The sequence below is a fragment of the Prionailurus viverrinus genome, chromosome D4 (genome assembly GCF_022837055.1).
Source record: "Prionailurus viverrinus isolate Anna chromosome D4, UM_Priviv_1.0, whole genome shotgun sequence".
In the NCBI taxonomy this organism is placed as follows: domain Eukaryota; kingdom Metazoa; phylum Chordata; class Mammalia; order Carnivora; family Felidae; genus Prionailurus; species Prionailurus viverrinus.
The window spans coordinates 47,244,814-47,261,493 of record NC_062573.1 but is presented as its reverse complement, the minus strand read 5'-3'; the positions used below and the strand labels follow the sequence as shown (position 1 = coordinate 47,261,493).

The window sequence follows — 16,680 nt, the reverse complement described above, 5'->3', positions numbered from 1 at the left end:
GTTTGGGAACCATAGGGTTAGAGTATGGTGCCTAAAGAAGAAAAAGGCAGTGGATTTAATCCTCAAACACTGTTATATAGCATATGAACACTTAAAAATCTTTGAAGTATAATATATGTAAAGAAATGTGCCTAGTGGGGCGCCTGGGTGGCGCAGTCAGTTAAGCGGCCGACTTCAGCCAGGTCACGATCTCGCGGTCTGTGAGTTCGAGCCCCGCGTCGGGCTCTGGGCTGATGGCTCGGAGCCTGGAGCCTGTTTCTGATTCTGTGTCTCCCTCTCTCTCTGCCCCTCCCCCATTCATGCTCTGTCTCTCTCTGTCCCAAAAATAAATAAACGTTGAAAAAAAAAAAAAAAAAAAAAAAAAAAAAAAAAAAAGAAATGTGCCTAGTATAAGTGTATAACTCAGAAGAAGCACCCATATCATGAAATGGGAAATTACCTGCAGTCCTTCCACATGGATAACTACTACCCTTTTTTTTTTAAGTTTATTTATTTATTTTGAGAGAGAGAGATAGAGCACAAGCAGGGGAGGGGCAGAGAGGAGAGACAGAATCCCAAGCAAGCTTTGGTCCATCAGTACAAAGCCCATGTGGGCCTTGAACTCACAAACTGTAAGGTCATGACCTGAGCCGAGATCAACAGTCTGATACTGAACTGACTGAGCCGCCCAGGTGCCCTTACTACCCTGATTTTTAATAGCAAGGATAAATTGTGCCTGTTTTTTGTACTTTATATTAAATGGAATCATATAATATGTACTCTTTCATAGCTGGCTTCTTTCCTTCAACATTGTGTGTGAGTTTATTCATATTGTTGTATGAACTTTGTATTGATGCTTAATATTATATTGTATGACATACCACATTATATTTATCCATTTCTGCTAACGGGCACTTGAGTAATGTCCGGTTTTTGGTTATCAAGAATAATGTTGCTATGAACCTTCCTTTTTTTTTTTTTTAAAGATTTTATTAAGTAATCTCTACACCCAAAGTGGGGCTCGAACTCACAACCCTGAGATCAAGAGTCACATGCTCTACTGATTGAGCCAGCTAGGTGCCCCAATGTTGCTATGAACGTTCTTGTACGTAGCAGGTCTTAATTAAAAGAATATTGAGCATGAATTCAGAAGATTTAGGTTTAGGTCTTGGTTTTACCACTTACTTACTGATATTTGAACTTAGGTTGTTTTTTTTTTTTTTAATTTTTTTTTAACGTTTATTTATTTTTGAGACAGAGAGAGACAGAGCATAAACGGGAGGGGCAGAGAGAGAGAGAGGGAGACACAGAATCCGAAACAGGCTCCAGGCTCTGAGCTGTCAGCACAGAGCCCGACGCGGGGCTCGAACTCACGGACTGTGAGATCATGACCTGAGCCGAAGTCGGACGCTCAACCGACCGAGCCCAGGCGCCCCTAACTTAGGTTGTTTTAAGGATGAAATGAAAAAAAAAAAAAAAACAAAACCAAAAAACCGAAAGTATTTTATTAAGCACGTGGGACTGAACAAATGTTAAGCTGTAGTCATTGTAAAGGTTCTGGTCCCTAACTGGCCAGCTGTCTTAGGTTATTGCCATCGGTCGGAAGTATTTTTGATTACCTCTGGCATTTAATAACCACACCACTACCTGGAACTTAGGAATATAAGAATTGAAAGGCACTAGATATGTAAGTTAATGACTTTTATTTAATTATGAGGAGATTGAAGTCCAGAGAAGATAGGATGTTATTTTCCTGATGTCAAGAACAGACACTTTACAAAGGAAGATAGAAGAATAGCCGTTAATGAAATTAAAAATTTTTTTCTTTAAGTTTATTTTTGAGAGAGAAAGAGAGCAAGCACGAGTGGGGGAGGGGCAGATAGAGAGGAGACAGAGAATCCCAAGCAGGGTCCGTGCTGTCAGTGCAGAGCCTGATGTGGGGCTTGAACTCATGAACCATGAGATCATGACCTCAGTTGAAATCAAGAGTCAGACGCTTAATCGACTAAGCCACCCAGGCGCCCCAAGCCCACATTTTTTCTTAAAAGATTTATTTATTTAAGTAATGTCTACACTCAGTGTGGGACTTGAACCCTGAGATCAAGAGTCTCATGCTCCACTGACTGAGTCAACCAGGTGCCCCCCCCCCAAAAAAAACACCCCACACCATTTGACTTATTTTCTTGAATAGGAGAAAAAGCAGTAGAATGTAGCTGGTGCTATAGGTACACCTAAACTTGGGCATGATTCTAGGAATATGTCATATTGGGGCGCCTGACTGGCTTAGTCGGTTAAATATCTGACTTCGGCTCAGGTCATGATCTCATGGTTTATGAGTTTGAGCACCGCTTTGTGTGAGCCCCGCTTCTCTCTCTCTCTCCCTCTCTCTCCCTCTCTCTCTCTCTCTTTCTCTCTCTCTGTCTCTCACTCGCACCCTCACTCTCTCTCAAAAAAAAAAAAAAAAGGAACATGTCATACTATTTCATGGCAAAATCACCATTGTCTGGAGGGGAAGAAGAGATTAGGAAATTAGAGAATAGATTGTTCTGAAACAGTGAGCTCTCCTAGAGCTTACTGATGTGAAGTGGTTAAATCTTTTGTCCTAAGATCACGCTGTAAATGGAATCAACTCCAACGCCTAGGTGTTTGAACTCCTAGGGATTTAATCTGTGGTTGGAAATATACCTATTATTCTTTTATATTTTTAACAGCTCAGAATGCAGAACTTCAGGGAAAGGCAAATGAGATCGAGAAAGCATTCCAGACTTCTCAGCTGAAATGGAAAGAAGAGTGCAGAAGATTTGAACGTGATTTGGAGGAGAGAGACAATATAATTCAAAATTGCAATCGAGAACATGATTTACTTATGAAAGAAAAAAGCAGACTAGAGAAAACTCTACAGGTACTTTATTTTTATAAAGGAAATTTTCTATATTCATTGAGATGTGTTACATGTTATTTGAAGTTATCCTTGGAAAGGAAAATAACTACCAGAAATCAAGAAAATCTGGTTTCCTCTCACCCACCCTGTCTCTTTCCCTCTCTTTCCTTTCAGGAGCATTTTTGTGGGTCTCTTTTGTAATATGCTTTAGCAATACATTAATATGTACACTGCCTCTTTTATGAAAAAGAGTTTGAGATCTCTGATCAAACTAAAAGAACTCAATTTATGTGGGATTATAAGAAGATGAGAACCTATAGCCCTTTAGGTCCAGTAGCATGAAAATTTAGAATTTTAGAAATGTGGGCCCTAGATTTAGGCCTGAATATCTAATAGATACAAAAAATATTTATGTCTCTGATGTAAACTTCATTATCTATGTAGAGCCCTTTCTATTTAGACATGACATCAAAAATATTTGATGACCTTTTACTGAGCTATTTATTTTCCCATTTTTTCCTTTTTTTCTTTTTCTTTTCTTTTTTTTTTTTTATTCTCTAAAGTAAAAGTATGACTTAAGGTTGAATTTGCCTACACCTTAAAAGATAGCTTTTTGATTGCTTATATTTGCCATTTTTTTTTTTGAAGCACCAGTTTAAAGTAAAAAATACATGATAGAAATGCTTTATATTTGCCACTGGCATATATGGCTTTTCAGAATTCTGGAAATCTTCATTAAAAGTAATTTTACACAAGCATTTAGTCAGTGTGAAAGTTTCAGTATAAGGGTTCCATGGCATTGTCGGCAGATCTTCTGATTTTCTCCATGTCAGACACAGTTTGTCTCTTGTCTTTGTGTGATGTTCCCAGACCGTAGAACAGTGCCTGGTATGTGCAAGGGCTCCCTTAGTAGCTGAATGGGGGGAGCCTACTGCCTACTGGTGCTCCAAGTCCCTGGGTGGCCCTGTATAACCTTACGTCTTGCGGCTACGGCTACGTGGAAAGAAACATAATGGCAGTAGCCTTCCTTAATAGTCCATCAGCCTGCACCTCAAATTATAAGATCTTTCTGTGATCTTGCCTAGCTACTGGATAGGAGAACTCTGCTTAATTTTATGCTATTGGCTTTGAACTGATCTGCACAGACTTTGCGGGTATTTGGGGTTGAATAGGAGTCACACTATTTCAGCAGAGGGGAAAAAGCTTGAGTCCCTTTGTGATGGTTTCCATTAGTGAAAGTTATAAGGGTAATCTTTATTATGCAGATCCCTTCTGTTTATTTAGACACAGAAGACTTCTTCTCATATAAGCCACAGACTCTTTCTCCTTGTGTTAATGGGAACTTAGTTTTAAACCCTATAGATTAGAAAATTGGGCTTCTTGGGGAACCTGCATTTTATATTTTTAAGAGTTTGAGCCAGATTAGATCTTGTAAATGTAGTACAACTAGGAAAACCCAAAAGAAAAACCTTTTGCAAGTATTATCTGTAGAACTAGAAATTAGTTGCAGTCCAACCCTTAAAAATTTTTTCTTTGACTTTTCAAATTTTTAACATTCTGATTTGTTGCACAAAACTCCTTCCTTCTCACCTTTGGTAAATACAGGTTCTCTGTTAGATTTGTACACAAATTACCAGGAATAATCCAGTTTGTTCATAGGTAATTAGATCTTTACATGTTACCTACTTTACGTGTAGATTTACATATAGATTACGTATAATCTACTTTGTTTTTGTCTCTGTGTCATATCATTTTGTTCAAACCTCTGAAGTTAAATTTTTTAGAGAAATTGGGTTAAACATATGCCTCTCTCTCTTTCTTTCTCTCTTTCTCTCTCTCTAACGTTGTTTAAATTAAATGGATAACCTTAGTTTCTTATTCACATCTACATTCTGATGATCAAAACATGATATAGTTCTATTAATAATTTTAAATTATAATGAGTTTTAGCAGTCTGTAGATAAGGTGAGCCCTTTGTATGCTTAAATTGGGGCTGAAGGAAGAAAGATGACTTTCACTGACCTAATAGTAAAGCAAGATTTTATTCATATAAAGGAAGCATTGGAAAAACATCAGCAGGAGAAGAATGAGATGGAGTGTCATATCAGGGAGACAACATTGGAGGAGTTTAGATTACAAGCAGAACAATGGGATGCAGAAAGAAGAGAGTTACAATTTATAGTACAGGTATTTAAAAAATAATAATTCAGTTCCTTAAATGTCTTTTTAATGCTTATGATATTAAAGCATTAGTGCAATAGTTGGCTAGCTTACTCAATGCAAAAATGATTCCTAGTCTTTGATTTCTGGAAGGCCATGTTTCATTTGTAGTTACATGATAATATGGGCAACTGTTACCAGTAGATACTATCAGAATTAGAGTAGGGCGACTTCATTGCACAAATTATGTGATTTTGAGAAGGACATATATACATTTGGTATTTTATTTTTCCAATTTAAAATTTGTGATGGTTCACTTTAATAGCATAAAGAAATAGAATAATTGGATTTTAGATATTAAAGGATGCTTATAAATTAGTATAGCATAGTGATTTTTTAACTCTTTTTGTTAAGAGCAAATTCTTTTTTTTTCTTGCTTTTTCCGAAGATCATATTCTTAATTATGTTCTATTTACTCCTTTCTTCCAACACACAGAATCCCCAAGGCTTCAAATAGTCCAGTTGGAAAATAACTGATTACATCCAACCCCCACTGTAGATGAGCAGATGGAGATTTATGATTTACTCAGATCATAGACTGAGTAATTAATGTGGGAAAAGACAACCAGTCACCAGATTCTCACTCTGGGGTACTTTGCATTTTATTTCAGGAGATTACACATAAATTATTTTGAAGGGAAGATAAGATAAATTCAAACTGTTAATTCACTAACCAACTAACTTAAAATTTAAAATAAATTTTCGTCATTTCTTCTTTACTTATTTTTGTATAAGGCATTTTTTCTATATAAACCAACAAATTGAAATATAGTCTTTGTACATGTCCAAGATACGCATTCTTCACAGAATGAAAAATATCCATCTAAAAATTTTGGAGTAGTTTTGTGTTAGAAACAACTGTGCAAGACAAAGGCAGCCAAAAACATGCAGAGAATAAAAGCCACCCTATTTCTTTAAGAGTAAAAGCTGGCCATAAACAGTGGAAATACTGGATTTGTTGTATATGTAAGTATTCAAAATACCAACAAATACCCAAACCTTTGGTCTTTGGGCAATGCTTTTCTTACTAGTTACCCCATCTGTAGAATCTGGTAAAACATTACAATCACTCTGTAGACCTCTTGGTATTCTTAGAGTTTGATTGTAATTTGTGTAGTTCACTCATTCATTCATTCATTCATTCCTTAAGTACACACTGAGTTTCTGCTATGGGTATTGAGGATACAAAATTGAGATACGATTTCTGTCCTAGAAGATTTTAAAGCAGAGAGATATGTAAAGAGAGAAAATATATTGTAATATAATAAAGTTTTGAACAAAATTCTATGGGATCATAAAAGAGAAATGTATTAACTGCTTAGGAGAATGGGGAAACCATCACAGAGTAGATGATATTTGAACTGTTGATAATGTTAAAGCCTACCTAAAACAAACAAGTAAACATTAGTAAATGAAAATAGCCTCTTCATTTCTAAACACTCAGAAATCTCCAGTGCCCCCAATCAGTAGCCTGAAACTTATCAAATATGATTCAGAGACCTTTATATTTAAATGTGTGGATGATGTGATTTATTTATTTTTATTTATTTTTTTAACATTTATTCATTTTTTGAGAGACAGAGAGAGAGCACAAGCAGGGGAGGGGCAGGGAGAGGGGGAGACATGGAATTCGAAGCAGACTCCAGGCTCTGAGCTGTCAGCACAGAGCCTGATTCGGGGCTTGAACTCATGAAACGCCAGATCATGACCTGAGCCGAAGTCAGATACTTAACAGACTGAGCCACCCAGGGATCCCTGGATGATGTGATTTAGATGCGATTTCTAAGTCACTGAACTGTATGTCATTATACCAGACTTTGTATTATGAAGTACTAAAGGAATATGGTACCAATCTTCTTCTTTCTTTGTTTCTTTGTTTCTTTTTTTTTTTTTTTAAGATTTTATTATTTCTTTTAAGTAATCTCTATACTCAACGTGGGGCTCAAACTCACAACCCTGAGATCAAGTCGCATACTCCACTGACTGAGCCAGCCAAGGAGCTCCTGTATCAGTCTTTAATTATTATGTATGGGAAAGAATATGGGAAAGAATAGGGAATATACTCCTAGTTACTACCACCTTTTGTAAGATATATTTTTTAAAGTTTTTATTTAAATTCCAGTTAGTTAACATGTAGTGTAATGTTTGCACAAGATAAATTTTATTGTATTTTATGACAGAAATGTTCAGAGCTCAGTCTCTCACTTTCTTGTCCTTTTAGCATTAACAAAAGAAAACTGTCTTTCCTTTTTAAAGCAAATTTAAGAAACTATTCATATTTTTAAAAGTCTTTTTTTAAACAACTTGTGGGCTAGATTGAAATTCTCTGCTCTCCCTATTGGCTGTTGATGGGTTTAGGTTTCCATCCTATAATTAGATGTTAGTATGGTATAGTGTTCTCTTTGTGTAACTAACTCTCTAAGGGAATTCAGTTTTTAAAATAAGTTAAAAAAAAAAAAACAAACCCTTCTAAGTGAAACCCCATCTTTAACAGACAAAGCAGGTGTAGTATTTCTTTCATCTGGGCTTTAGAATTCAGACCCACTATTAAAAAAAAAATCTTAATTTTATGCCATGTCTCCTTTCTTTCCTAGTAATTGAAACGCTAAATAGAGGTGTACTTCTCTGGAATATTAATGGGAACTCTAGTACAGTTACCTCATTTTAAAAAAGTGTTTCTCATTTTTTTTAATGCATGCCCTTTTTTGATAAACATAAAAACTCCCCATCTTTCTTTAGCATCATTGAAATTTCAAAACAAATCAAAGGCAAAAATCCCCCACCAAAACAACAAATCAAAGCCAATTTAATTTAAAAACAAAGTATTAATATTGATTTTGAAATATATTACCTTTTTTATCTTTATTAAAAATTTTAATTTAAAATGGCCGTTTGTTGTGTGGTTATTAGGTTTTCTTTATTCCTGCTATAGCAATGTGAACTTTGAGGATTCTTATTTGTTCTAAGCTTTTCTATTGTAGACAATGTGGGACAGGCAGCAGTAAAGGGTTGTTTTAAACCACCGTGCCCTTTTCTTTGTCATTTTTCCAGTTCATTTCAACGTATAAGTTACCAGTAGATTGAAAGCATTTGGGAGACCAGTGTATATTTTTACATATTTATTTTGTTTCCCAAATTCTATAACTCAACCAAGGAATAAAATGATCCTTTCCTCCTTCGTTGACTAAATTTGGTTTATGTATCTAGTGATTAAGGGGTAGGAGAGTTTGTAATGGCAACGAGTATGAGACATGTCAATTGAAAATTATACTGTACCCTAAAGACAGAGGGGGAAGAGTGGGGAGCAGTGAAAGGAGATATTAGAGCAGAGTTAGGCCATCAGCAGGCTGCGTATTAGGGATTGGAGGGCAGCGTGTAGAGATTGACCTGGTGGGCATGACTGTGACCTGGAGATAGCTTGGAGAAAGCCACATGGACAGGAAATATTTCAGATCATTCAGAGATGATCTAGACCAGCTAGGAGCATTTCTTTGCAGTTTCCTAGGAAACTGCCCACCGGGGCCCCATGTAAGCAAATGGCATAGACAGTGACTCTGGCATTGATACTGCCTGTTATTTTCAAACGGGAAATGCCTTTATACTCAATTTATAAAATTACTATATATTGTGCTCATTGTAAAAATGCCCTAATTTAGGGAAACTGAAAAGCAAAAGTGAAGGTCTTACGACCACTCCTTGAGTCCCACTCCTTATCTGAGGGTATATAAACATATATCATTGAATTACATAAATGGAATTATATTCAGTGTGTTTGGTGTCCATCTTTTGATATCCTTATATTATTCTTATAGGTGTCTGCATGGTTTTCTGCTATGTGGACATTCCTAATATATATTAAGGAATCCCTTATCGATAGACATTTCATTTCCTTCGAAAATTTTTTGCTCTAGTTAAAAATGATCTGGGGGTGGGGGGGTGCCTGGGTAGCTCAGTCGGTTAAGTGTCCGAACTCAACTAGGGTCATGATCCTGCGGTTCATGAGTTTGAGCCACACGTTGGGCTGTCTGCTGTCATTGTGGAGCCCACTTTAGGTTCTCTGTACCCCTCTCTGCCCCTCCCCAACTCGTGTGTGCACACAAGTTTAAATAAACATTAAAAGAAGAAAAAAAAAAGATTTGGAGCACCTGGCTGGCTCAGTCGGTAGAGCATGCAGCTCTTCGTCTTGGGGTTGTGAGTTCAAGCCCCATGTTGGGTATAGAGCTTTAAAAAAAAAAAGAAAAGAAAAAAAGTAAAAAGCTAACATTCCTGGCCATATCTTTGAGCTGTTGTAAAGTTATTGAACTGTGTAAATGCCTACAAGCATCTCTGCTTTGGTGTGCAAGTTTATGGATTTATAATTATGATAAGTACTACACAAAGTTAGTGCCATTTTATACTGTATGGCTGCAAACACTATTTCTGATTGTAGAACTGTGCTGGCTTTGCAGATTTAGGGAAGAAGAGCTTGTTCTGGTTCTTTCAGGAGATAAGCATTACTAGGTTAAGGTGGTAACTAGCTAAATTGATATATTTCATAAGGTAAGAAGGAGGGGTACTTTAGCTCTGATAAGTTTCTTTTTTTTCTCTGATATGTTTCTAACTATACTCATAATTCTTCAGACTTGAAACTGTATTTTGGAGTCTGAGAAATGTTTATATGAGTACAAATGAAATTAATACTTTTTGGGCTATGTTTCTGAAAGATGTGGAAAGAAAGCAAGTTTATTTTCTAATAGCACAATGTGGTTTTCTGGGTTGGTAAATGTCAGTTCAAAAATAAGCCTCATTTTAAAATATTTTAAGTTCAACACCTCCCTCTAGTGGAAGAAAGAAAAATTCCTTCAATTTCCATTGTCTTTAATTATGATTTGGTTACACACACACACCCACACACGCCACACTTACTTTTTCACTGTAAGCTTTTTGTTTTATTAGAAAATAAATTCTGTGACAAAATTTTTTAAAGTTTATTTGAAAGGAGCAAATTAATCTTGATATATAAATGCAGGAACTATTTTATAGCTCTTTTGGAATTTTCTTGTATGTTATAATGCATCCCAGACTTGGATTCTGTTGATAGCACCATAAACTTAAAACAAATATTTGAACATGCAAAAAGTAACAGGGATTAATATAACCAGTACCCAGTATAACCTACCAATGCCATTGATATAACTAATATTTACATTTAGAGCGTGTGTTTGTCGTATTTGTTTCAGAATTAAAAATAGATGAGCAATAAGTTGTTATATTATTTAAGACTGTTTTTTAAAAATGTTTATTTATTTATTTAGAGAGAAAGAGAGAGGCGGGGGGGGGGAGGATGTGGGGGGAGGAGCAGAGAGTGAGGGAGAGAGAGAGAATCCCAAGCAGGCTCTACGCTGTTAGCACAGAGCCCAACTTGGGGCTCGATCCCACAATGTTGAGATCATGGCCTGAGCTGAAATCAAGAGTAAGACATTCAACCAACTGAGTCCCCGAGGCTCCCCAGAACTTGCCATTCTTATAGAGATTTCACTGATTTTCTTGAATAAGTGCTTATTGGATTATTGCAAGCCTATGGTTAATTTCCAGTTATGAGAAATTTTATTTTGGCATTTTTTGCACAGTCCTTATACTCTGCCATTCTGAAATTACTTCTGTTCTCTGAAGATATTGTCAAGTTTTATTCTCTTTATATGTGTTTCTCTCAGGTTGTTTTTCCCCTTTCTCCTTGATTTAGATTTCATCTTTTATGTTGTCCCCCCCCACCCCCCATAACTTTTTCATATGTTTAAGAGTTGGGGACAGAAGAGCTTATTAGAAGCTCTGAGCGTTTGTATTTGTTTTTTCAACTGTGATCTTCACTGTAGGGTTGCCTGGCTAGGTATTTGAAATGGATACGTATATAATTCTCCTACCTACCCCAAATAACTTAACAAGACGCAGAAAGTAGAAAACCTGATAGAATCAGTGTCAGAATTCCAGGTTATATTGCTTCACCAATAAGCAAAGGAAACTCCAAGGAGTAAATAATTTCAATCTTATATGAACTCTGACAGAGAATGGAAAAATCTTGATAACGTACCAAACTGATAAATCTCTTAAAACAGTTTTTTAATTAATTAATTAATTAATTAATTATTTAATATTTTTTAGAGAGAGAGAGTGAGCACATGTGAGCAGGGGAGAGGGGCAGAGGGAGAGAGAGAAAGAATCTTAAGCAGGCTCCATGCTCAGCACAGAGCCCAACTTGGGGCTTGATCCCATGACCCTGGGATCATTACCTGTGCTGAAATCAAGAGTCAGAACTCAACCAACTGAGCTACCCAGGTGCCCCCCATGTTTTTATGGAGCCTAAAAGTAGGCTCCACACCCAGCATGGGGCTTGAACTCATGACCCTGAGATCAAGAGTCCCACATGCTCTACTGTTTGAACCAGTCAGGCACCCCCCAAAAACTGATAAATCTTGATGCTAAATTGACAAAGATACAAGAAAAGATAATTATAACCAATCTCACTAATGAATATACACACAAAAGTATTATATAAAATATTAGCCAACTCAATGCAGCAGAATATAAGAGATATAAAAAGCCTTTATGCAATAAATGCCAAGTGAGTTTAGCATCAGAAAATTAATCAGTGTAATTGTAAATTAATGTAATCCCTTAACTATGTAATGTAAGTTTCTTGGATATGTAAATAGAATTCCTATAAAATCTATACTATATGCAGAAAGCAGCTTTTAAAATAAAAACTGTGCGTATGTTTTTATATCCATATTCAAGAATATATAGGAATTGTCACATAATATTAGTGACTATTGGACCTCTGCATTAAAACTGATTGTTAGGTCAGAATTTCATCTACATATTGAAAGACTTTTATTTAAAAGCTATTTTACCGTGTGTAACATTTAAAATAGGTCAAATATCATAAAGTTAAAATCTCACCAATAAATACAATATGTCCTAACTGATCCATCATTGATTTTGCAGTTGTTCTTTTTTTTATAGGATTAAATTTAAACTGTCATGGAATGATGGACATGCTCTTTGTTTAGTGTAATGAAATAATTGCATGTTGTCTTTCTGTGCTGTTTATCAATAGGATGGGAATCACAAGCTATATTTTCTTATAAGTAAATTTCCTGAGACTTCCTGGATACTTTGGTTTCTTTGCTTTTTGAATAAATATCGTTTGAAATAATTGCCATCAACTAGGATATAAGCATTTTTTGGTTATAGACTTGATTTTGTTTTTATTTCAGATTATTTGGTTTACTTTGTGATTGACCTTGTAAATGGCTGTTTATTCATTTAAAAATACACGTAGTAATTTGTGTGGACGATAGAAAGTTCGAGATTATGTGTCAATCAAGAGGGCATATAATTTAACAGTGAATTTGTATTAATGCTGGTAGTATTGACTGCTTGAAGGAGGGGGACCTATCCTCCAGAATAATAATAGTATCTCATACTTGTATAGTGCTTAATGGTCTTAAAAGTACTATTGTATGTGAAGGTACTGTTATGATGAAATTAGATTACATGTGGCTATTTATAAACCCATTTATTCCTGAATCCATCCAGAGTGTTAGTAAAAACTACGAGTGCTATCTGCACAGTGCTGGCACACTTTTGCTCTGGTACCCAGCTTTGCTCTTATCTGCGGTAGTTCAAGGATTGAAAATATGTAAGTAGATGAACTTCTGTATATGAAGACGTTTCCATTCCCAGAAGAAAATAATTCTTAAGAGTTCATGTGTAGTCAGCTACAGAGTAGTAATCTCATGAATGAGGGGATGTGGAAAGAAGAAATTAAATGACGTTTTGTTCTTCATCCTTTGGCTGTGGACTGTACTGCTGGGTACTTTCCAAATTAGAATCTTTTATAGAGAATTGTATTTGATGCTTGTGACATTTTCACTCAGACTCTGGTGACATCATTTGAGTGGCTAGTAATACTTGAAACCATAATAATATGTATTTGTGCAAGTCCCTGAATAAGATTGTGCTGGTGGGGGCAAGGTGGGAGAGAAGCCTTTGTCAGAGACCTCAGTGAGAATGATGAATCTAGACAGGTTACTGTGGAAAATACCTTTGATACGTGTGTTACTTTATGTTTGAATTCTCACAAAATTCACCAATGTCTGATTTCTGAGTTTAGTTGGAAAAGGGGATTGAGAGATTTAAGTAGAAGACTACCTGATGTTATCGTTCTTTCAATAATACAACAAAGAGTTGAAAACTTGAAAGCTGAAGGAAATGAAACACAGCCACCTAGTGGATGCAACTTTAAGAGCTATAACCATAGTTAAAGTACCATGAGCTCACATAAAAATCTCTCCAGGGTCATTATTAGGCATTCAGGCTAATCATTTCTTATCACACAAAAGGGCAATGTACATTTGTATTACAAAATATTTTAAAATTTTAATGAGAGGGAAAACATTGCATATGGCTGTTGGACTACAGCATTATGTAAATAGCCTCAGAAGTCAATTGAACTAGCATAACATTATAGAGAGCTGTACACATTTTCAACTATAACATGTATTAATCAGATTTTTAAAATGTTAAAGTTCCAGTAGTGTGTTTTGAACACGTGTATATTCTGAAACATCGCTGGAATATCTAGACCCCTCTTGCCTATAAGGGCAAGTGTCTATAAGACCCTTGAACAACATGGGTTTGAACCGCATGGGTCCATTCACATATGGATTCTTTTCAATATGTTGGAAAATTTTTTGGAGCTTTTGGACAATTTGAAAAAAACTTAGAGATGAACCGTGTTGCTTAGAGATACTGAAAAAATTAAAAAGTTAGGCATTTTAAGAACACAGTATCTAATACATGTAACATACAAAATATGGGCAGTAGACTATTTGTGTTATCAGTAAGGCTACAGTAGACTACAGTCAACAGCAGGCTATTGGTAGTTAAATTTTTGCAGAGTCAAAAATTAATTAATTAATTAATTAATTAATTAATATTTTTTTTGACCGTGCATGGGTCAATGTCCCTAACCCTCATGTTGTTCAAGGGTCTACTGTGTAAATTAACCTATTGTGGTCGAAGCACAGATTTAGTTACTCGTGGTCTTCTATAAAATAAATTTTTGTCATTGTTGACTTTTAAACTTAAATGAATTATTTTCCAGGAGCAAGATAATGCTGTGCAAAATATGCACAAGAAGGTAGAGAAATTAGAAGCTGAACACATGGACTGCTCTGACCTTTTACGGCAACAAACGAGTGAGCTTGAATTTAGCACTCAACGAGAAGAACGTCTTAGGAAAGAGTTTGAGGTATATTTTTCTCATTCTTTTAAAACATATATATGTTGGGGCACCTGGGTAGCTCAGTTGATAGGGTGTCCGACTCTTGATTTTAGCTGAGGTCATGAGCTGAGGGTCATGGAATCAAGCCCTGAGTCAGGCTCTGTGCTGAGCATGGAGGCTGCTTAAGATTTTCTCTCTCTCCCTCTGCCCTGCTCCCCTGCTCTCGCTCTCTCTCTCTCTAAAATAAAAATTAAAAAAAACCCAAACATATATATGTTATCCAGTCAGTAATTTAAGGCCAGAGAAGGTTTTACTCTGTAATAAAATATAAAACTAATTTTTTCAGCACTTATTTATATTGAATATTTGGATTCTTTGAAAACATTGTGTCTGAGTAAATTATATTTTCCCCCTAATTTTAAAAATCTGTCCATTTTTAACAATTCTCATGGAATATTTGGAAAATATGAGGGTAATTGATTAAACTGTAAGGTTGAGGAAGCAACACAGGAAAGGGTTTTGCACACATAATATTAAATTCTAATTTTGTAGTTTCAACCCTATACTAGCTGCATGGTTTTGTGGGTAAGACTTTAAATGGGAAAGAAGCATCAATTTACAAATTAAAAATGTGGTTTTTATGAGAGAATGATACTGATGATCAATTTAATTAATTTTGAGAGAAATCTATTTGTTCATTCTTCTTTTTAAAATTTCCTTTTGTTTTTGGGAAATGAAGTATTTCAATAGATAAAGAAGTTTTGTTTTAAACATAATTTATAATTGTCATTAGGTAAATAAACATTTATAAAGAGAATTCCATGATAAAATGCTAGAGATGCTCTGGTTAAACTCACTGCTGCCATTTAGCGTTGTTCTGGAAATTTTAGCCAAAGAAGTATATGATGGAAGAAGAGCAATAAGAATTATTATTGTGGGAAAGAAGGAAGTATGACTCTTACTATTTTCAGATGATACACTTATACCCTAAATAATCAAGAAAATCAACTTTAAAAATATTAATACTAGTAAGAACATTCAGTAAGGAGGCCAGAAAGAAAATAATATGTAGTAATTATATATACATTCTTATAAAGAAGCAATAATCAGAGAATAATATATTTAAAATATTTAAAAAGTTTTCTTCACAGCGGCAAAAATAAGAATATAATCAACTACAAACACCTTAAAAGTTACAAAAAGTAACTGAGAGTCTTCAAAGAAAATGGTGAGACATTTTGGGAACACTCAACCCTATAATGATATGAATCCTCCCTAGGTTATATTATGGGGTAAAACAGTTCCAATAAAAAAATTCAGTGGAATTATTTGGGGAAGATAGATTCAGAAATTCATGTTGAAGACTAAAGAGCTACCCGAGAGTCTCTAAAACATTTTGATAAGGGTAATGAGCGGGGGCTTACTATTTCAGAAGTTAATATGCATTATAAAGCTTTAGTATTGTATTGCTTGTGGTTATTTGGTCGTATGCAATAGAAACCAACTTTGGTTAGCTTAAATAGGGAATTCAGTGAAGAATATGGGAATCATATTTGCAGAATCAGGATGAAACCTGGGGAATTAGGCTCAGAAATGAATCCCAGAGCATCTCCAGAAGGCTTGGGAACAGAAATGATGGATGAAATTGAGATGAATTAATATCCATAATTTTTATTTTATTTATCAATAACAATTTGGTATCATTCGTTTTGTACTTTTATTTAGGATTCAAGTCCCAGAGAGAAAATATTTGACTGCAAGAGGTAGTTTGCCCCAAATAAATCTTTCTCAGTTCTACTAAAAATAAAGCCCAGGGGCGCCTGAGTGACTCAATCGGTTAAGTGTCCGACTCTTGATTTTGGCTCAGGTCATGATCTTGTAGTTCGTGGGTTTGAGCCCTGTGTTGGGCTCTGCACTGATATTGCAGAGCCTGCTTGGGATTTTCTCTCTCTCTCCCCTCTCTGCCCCTCCCCCCACTTGGACCTCTCTCTCTCCGTCTCTCTCTCTCTCCCTCAAAAAAAATAAATTAAAAAAAAAAATTAAAGCCCACAGAGCACCTAGTTGGTTAAGCATTGAATTCGGCTCAGGTCATGATCTTGCAGTTCACGAGTTCAAGTCCTGTGTTGGACTCTGTGCTGACCTCAGAGCCTGGAGCCTGCTTGATTGGTGACTCCTTCTCTCTCTGCCCTTTCCTGCTGGCACTCTCTCTCTCTCTCTCTCTCAAAAAAATAAGTAAACTTTAAAAACATTAAAAAAAATTAAAGCCCCAAAAAGAAATTTTTATAAAGAAAACTAGGGTCCAGTACCAAAAGAAGGGGAAAAGAGATTGTTGAGT

The 16,680-nt window shown here is 35.6% G+C and overlaps 1 protein-coding gene across 11 annotated transcripts in view; it reads left to right on the top strand.

Moving 5' to 3' along the window:
- The window catches only part of CCDC171 (coiled-coil domain containing 171), a 351,008-nt gene that overhangs the window by 31,157 nt on the left and 303,171 nt on the right, over window positions 1-16,680 (top strand). For 10 of the 11 annotated variants that reach the window (XM_047831056.1, XM_047831053.1, XM_047831052.1 and 7 more), the window contains 3 exons: window positions 2,691-2,881; window positions 4,916-5,047; window positions 14,226-14,372. In XM_047831056.1, coding sequence (XP_047687012.1) covers window positions 2,691-2,881; window positions 4,916-5,047; window positions 14,226-14,372 — 470 coding nt within the window. The remainder of the gene's footprint in view (window positions 1-2,690; window positions 2,882-4,915; window positions 5,048-14,225; window positions 14,373-16,680) is intronic. The other variant, XM_047831054.1, reaches the window with a different exon arrangement.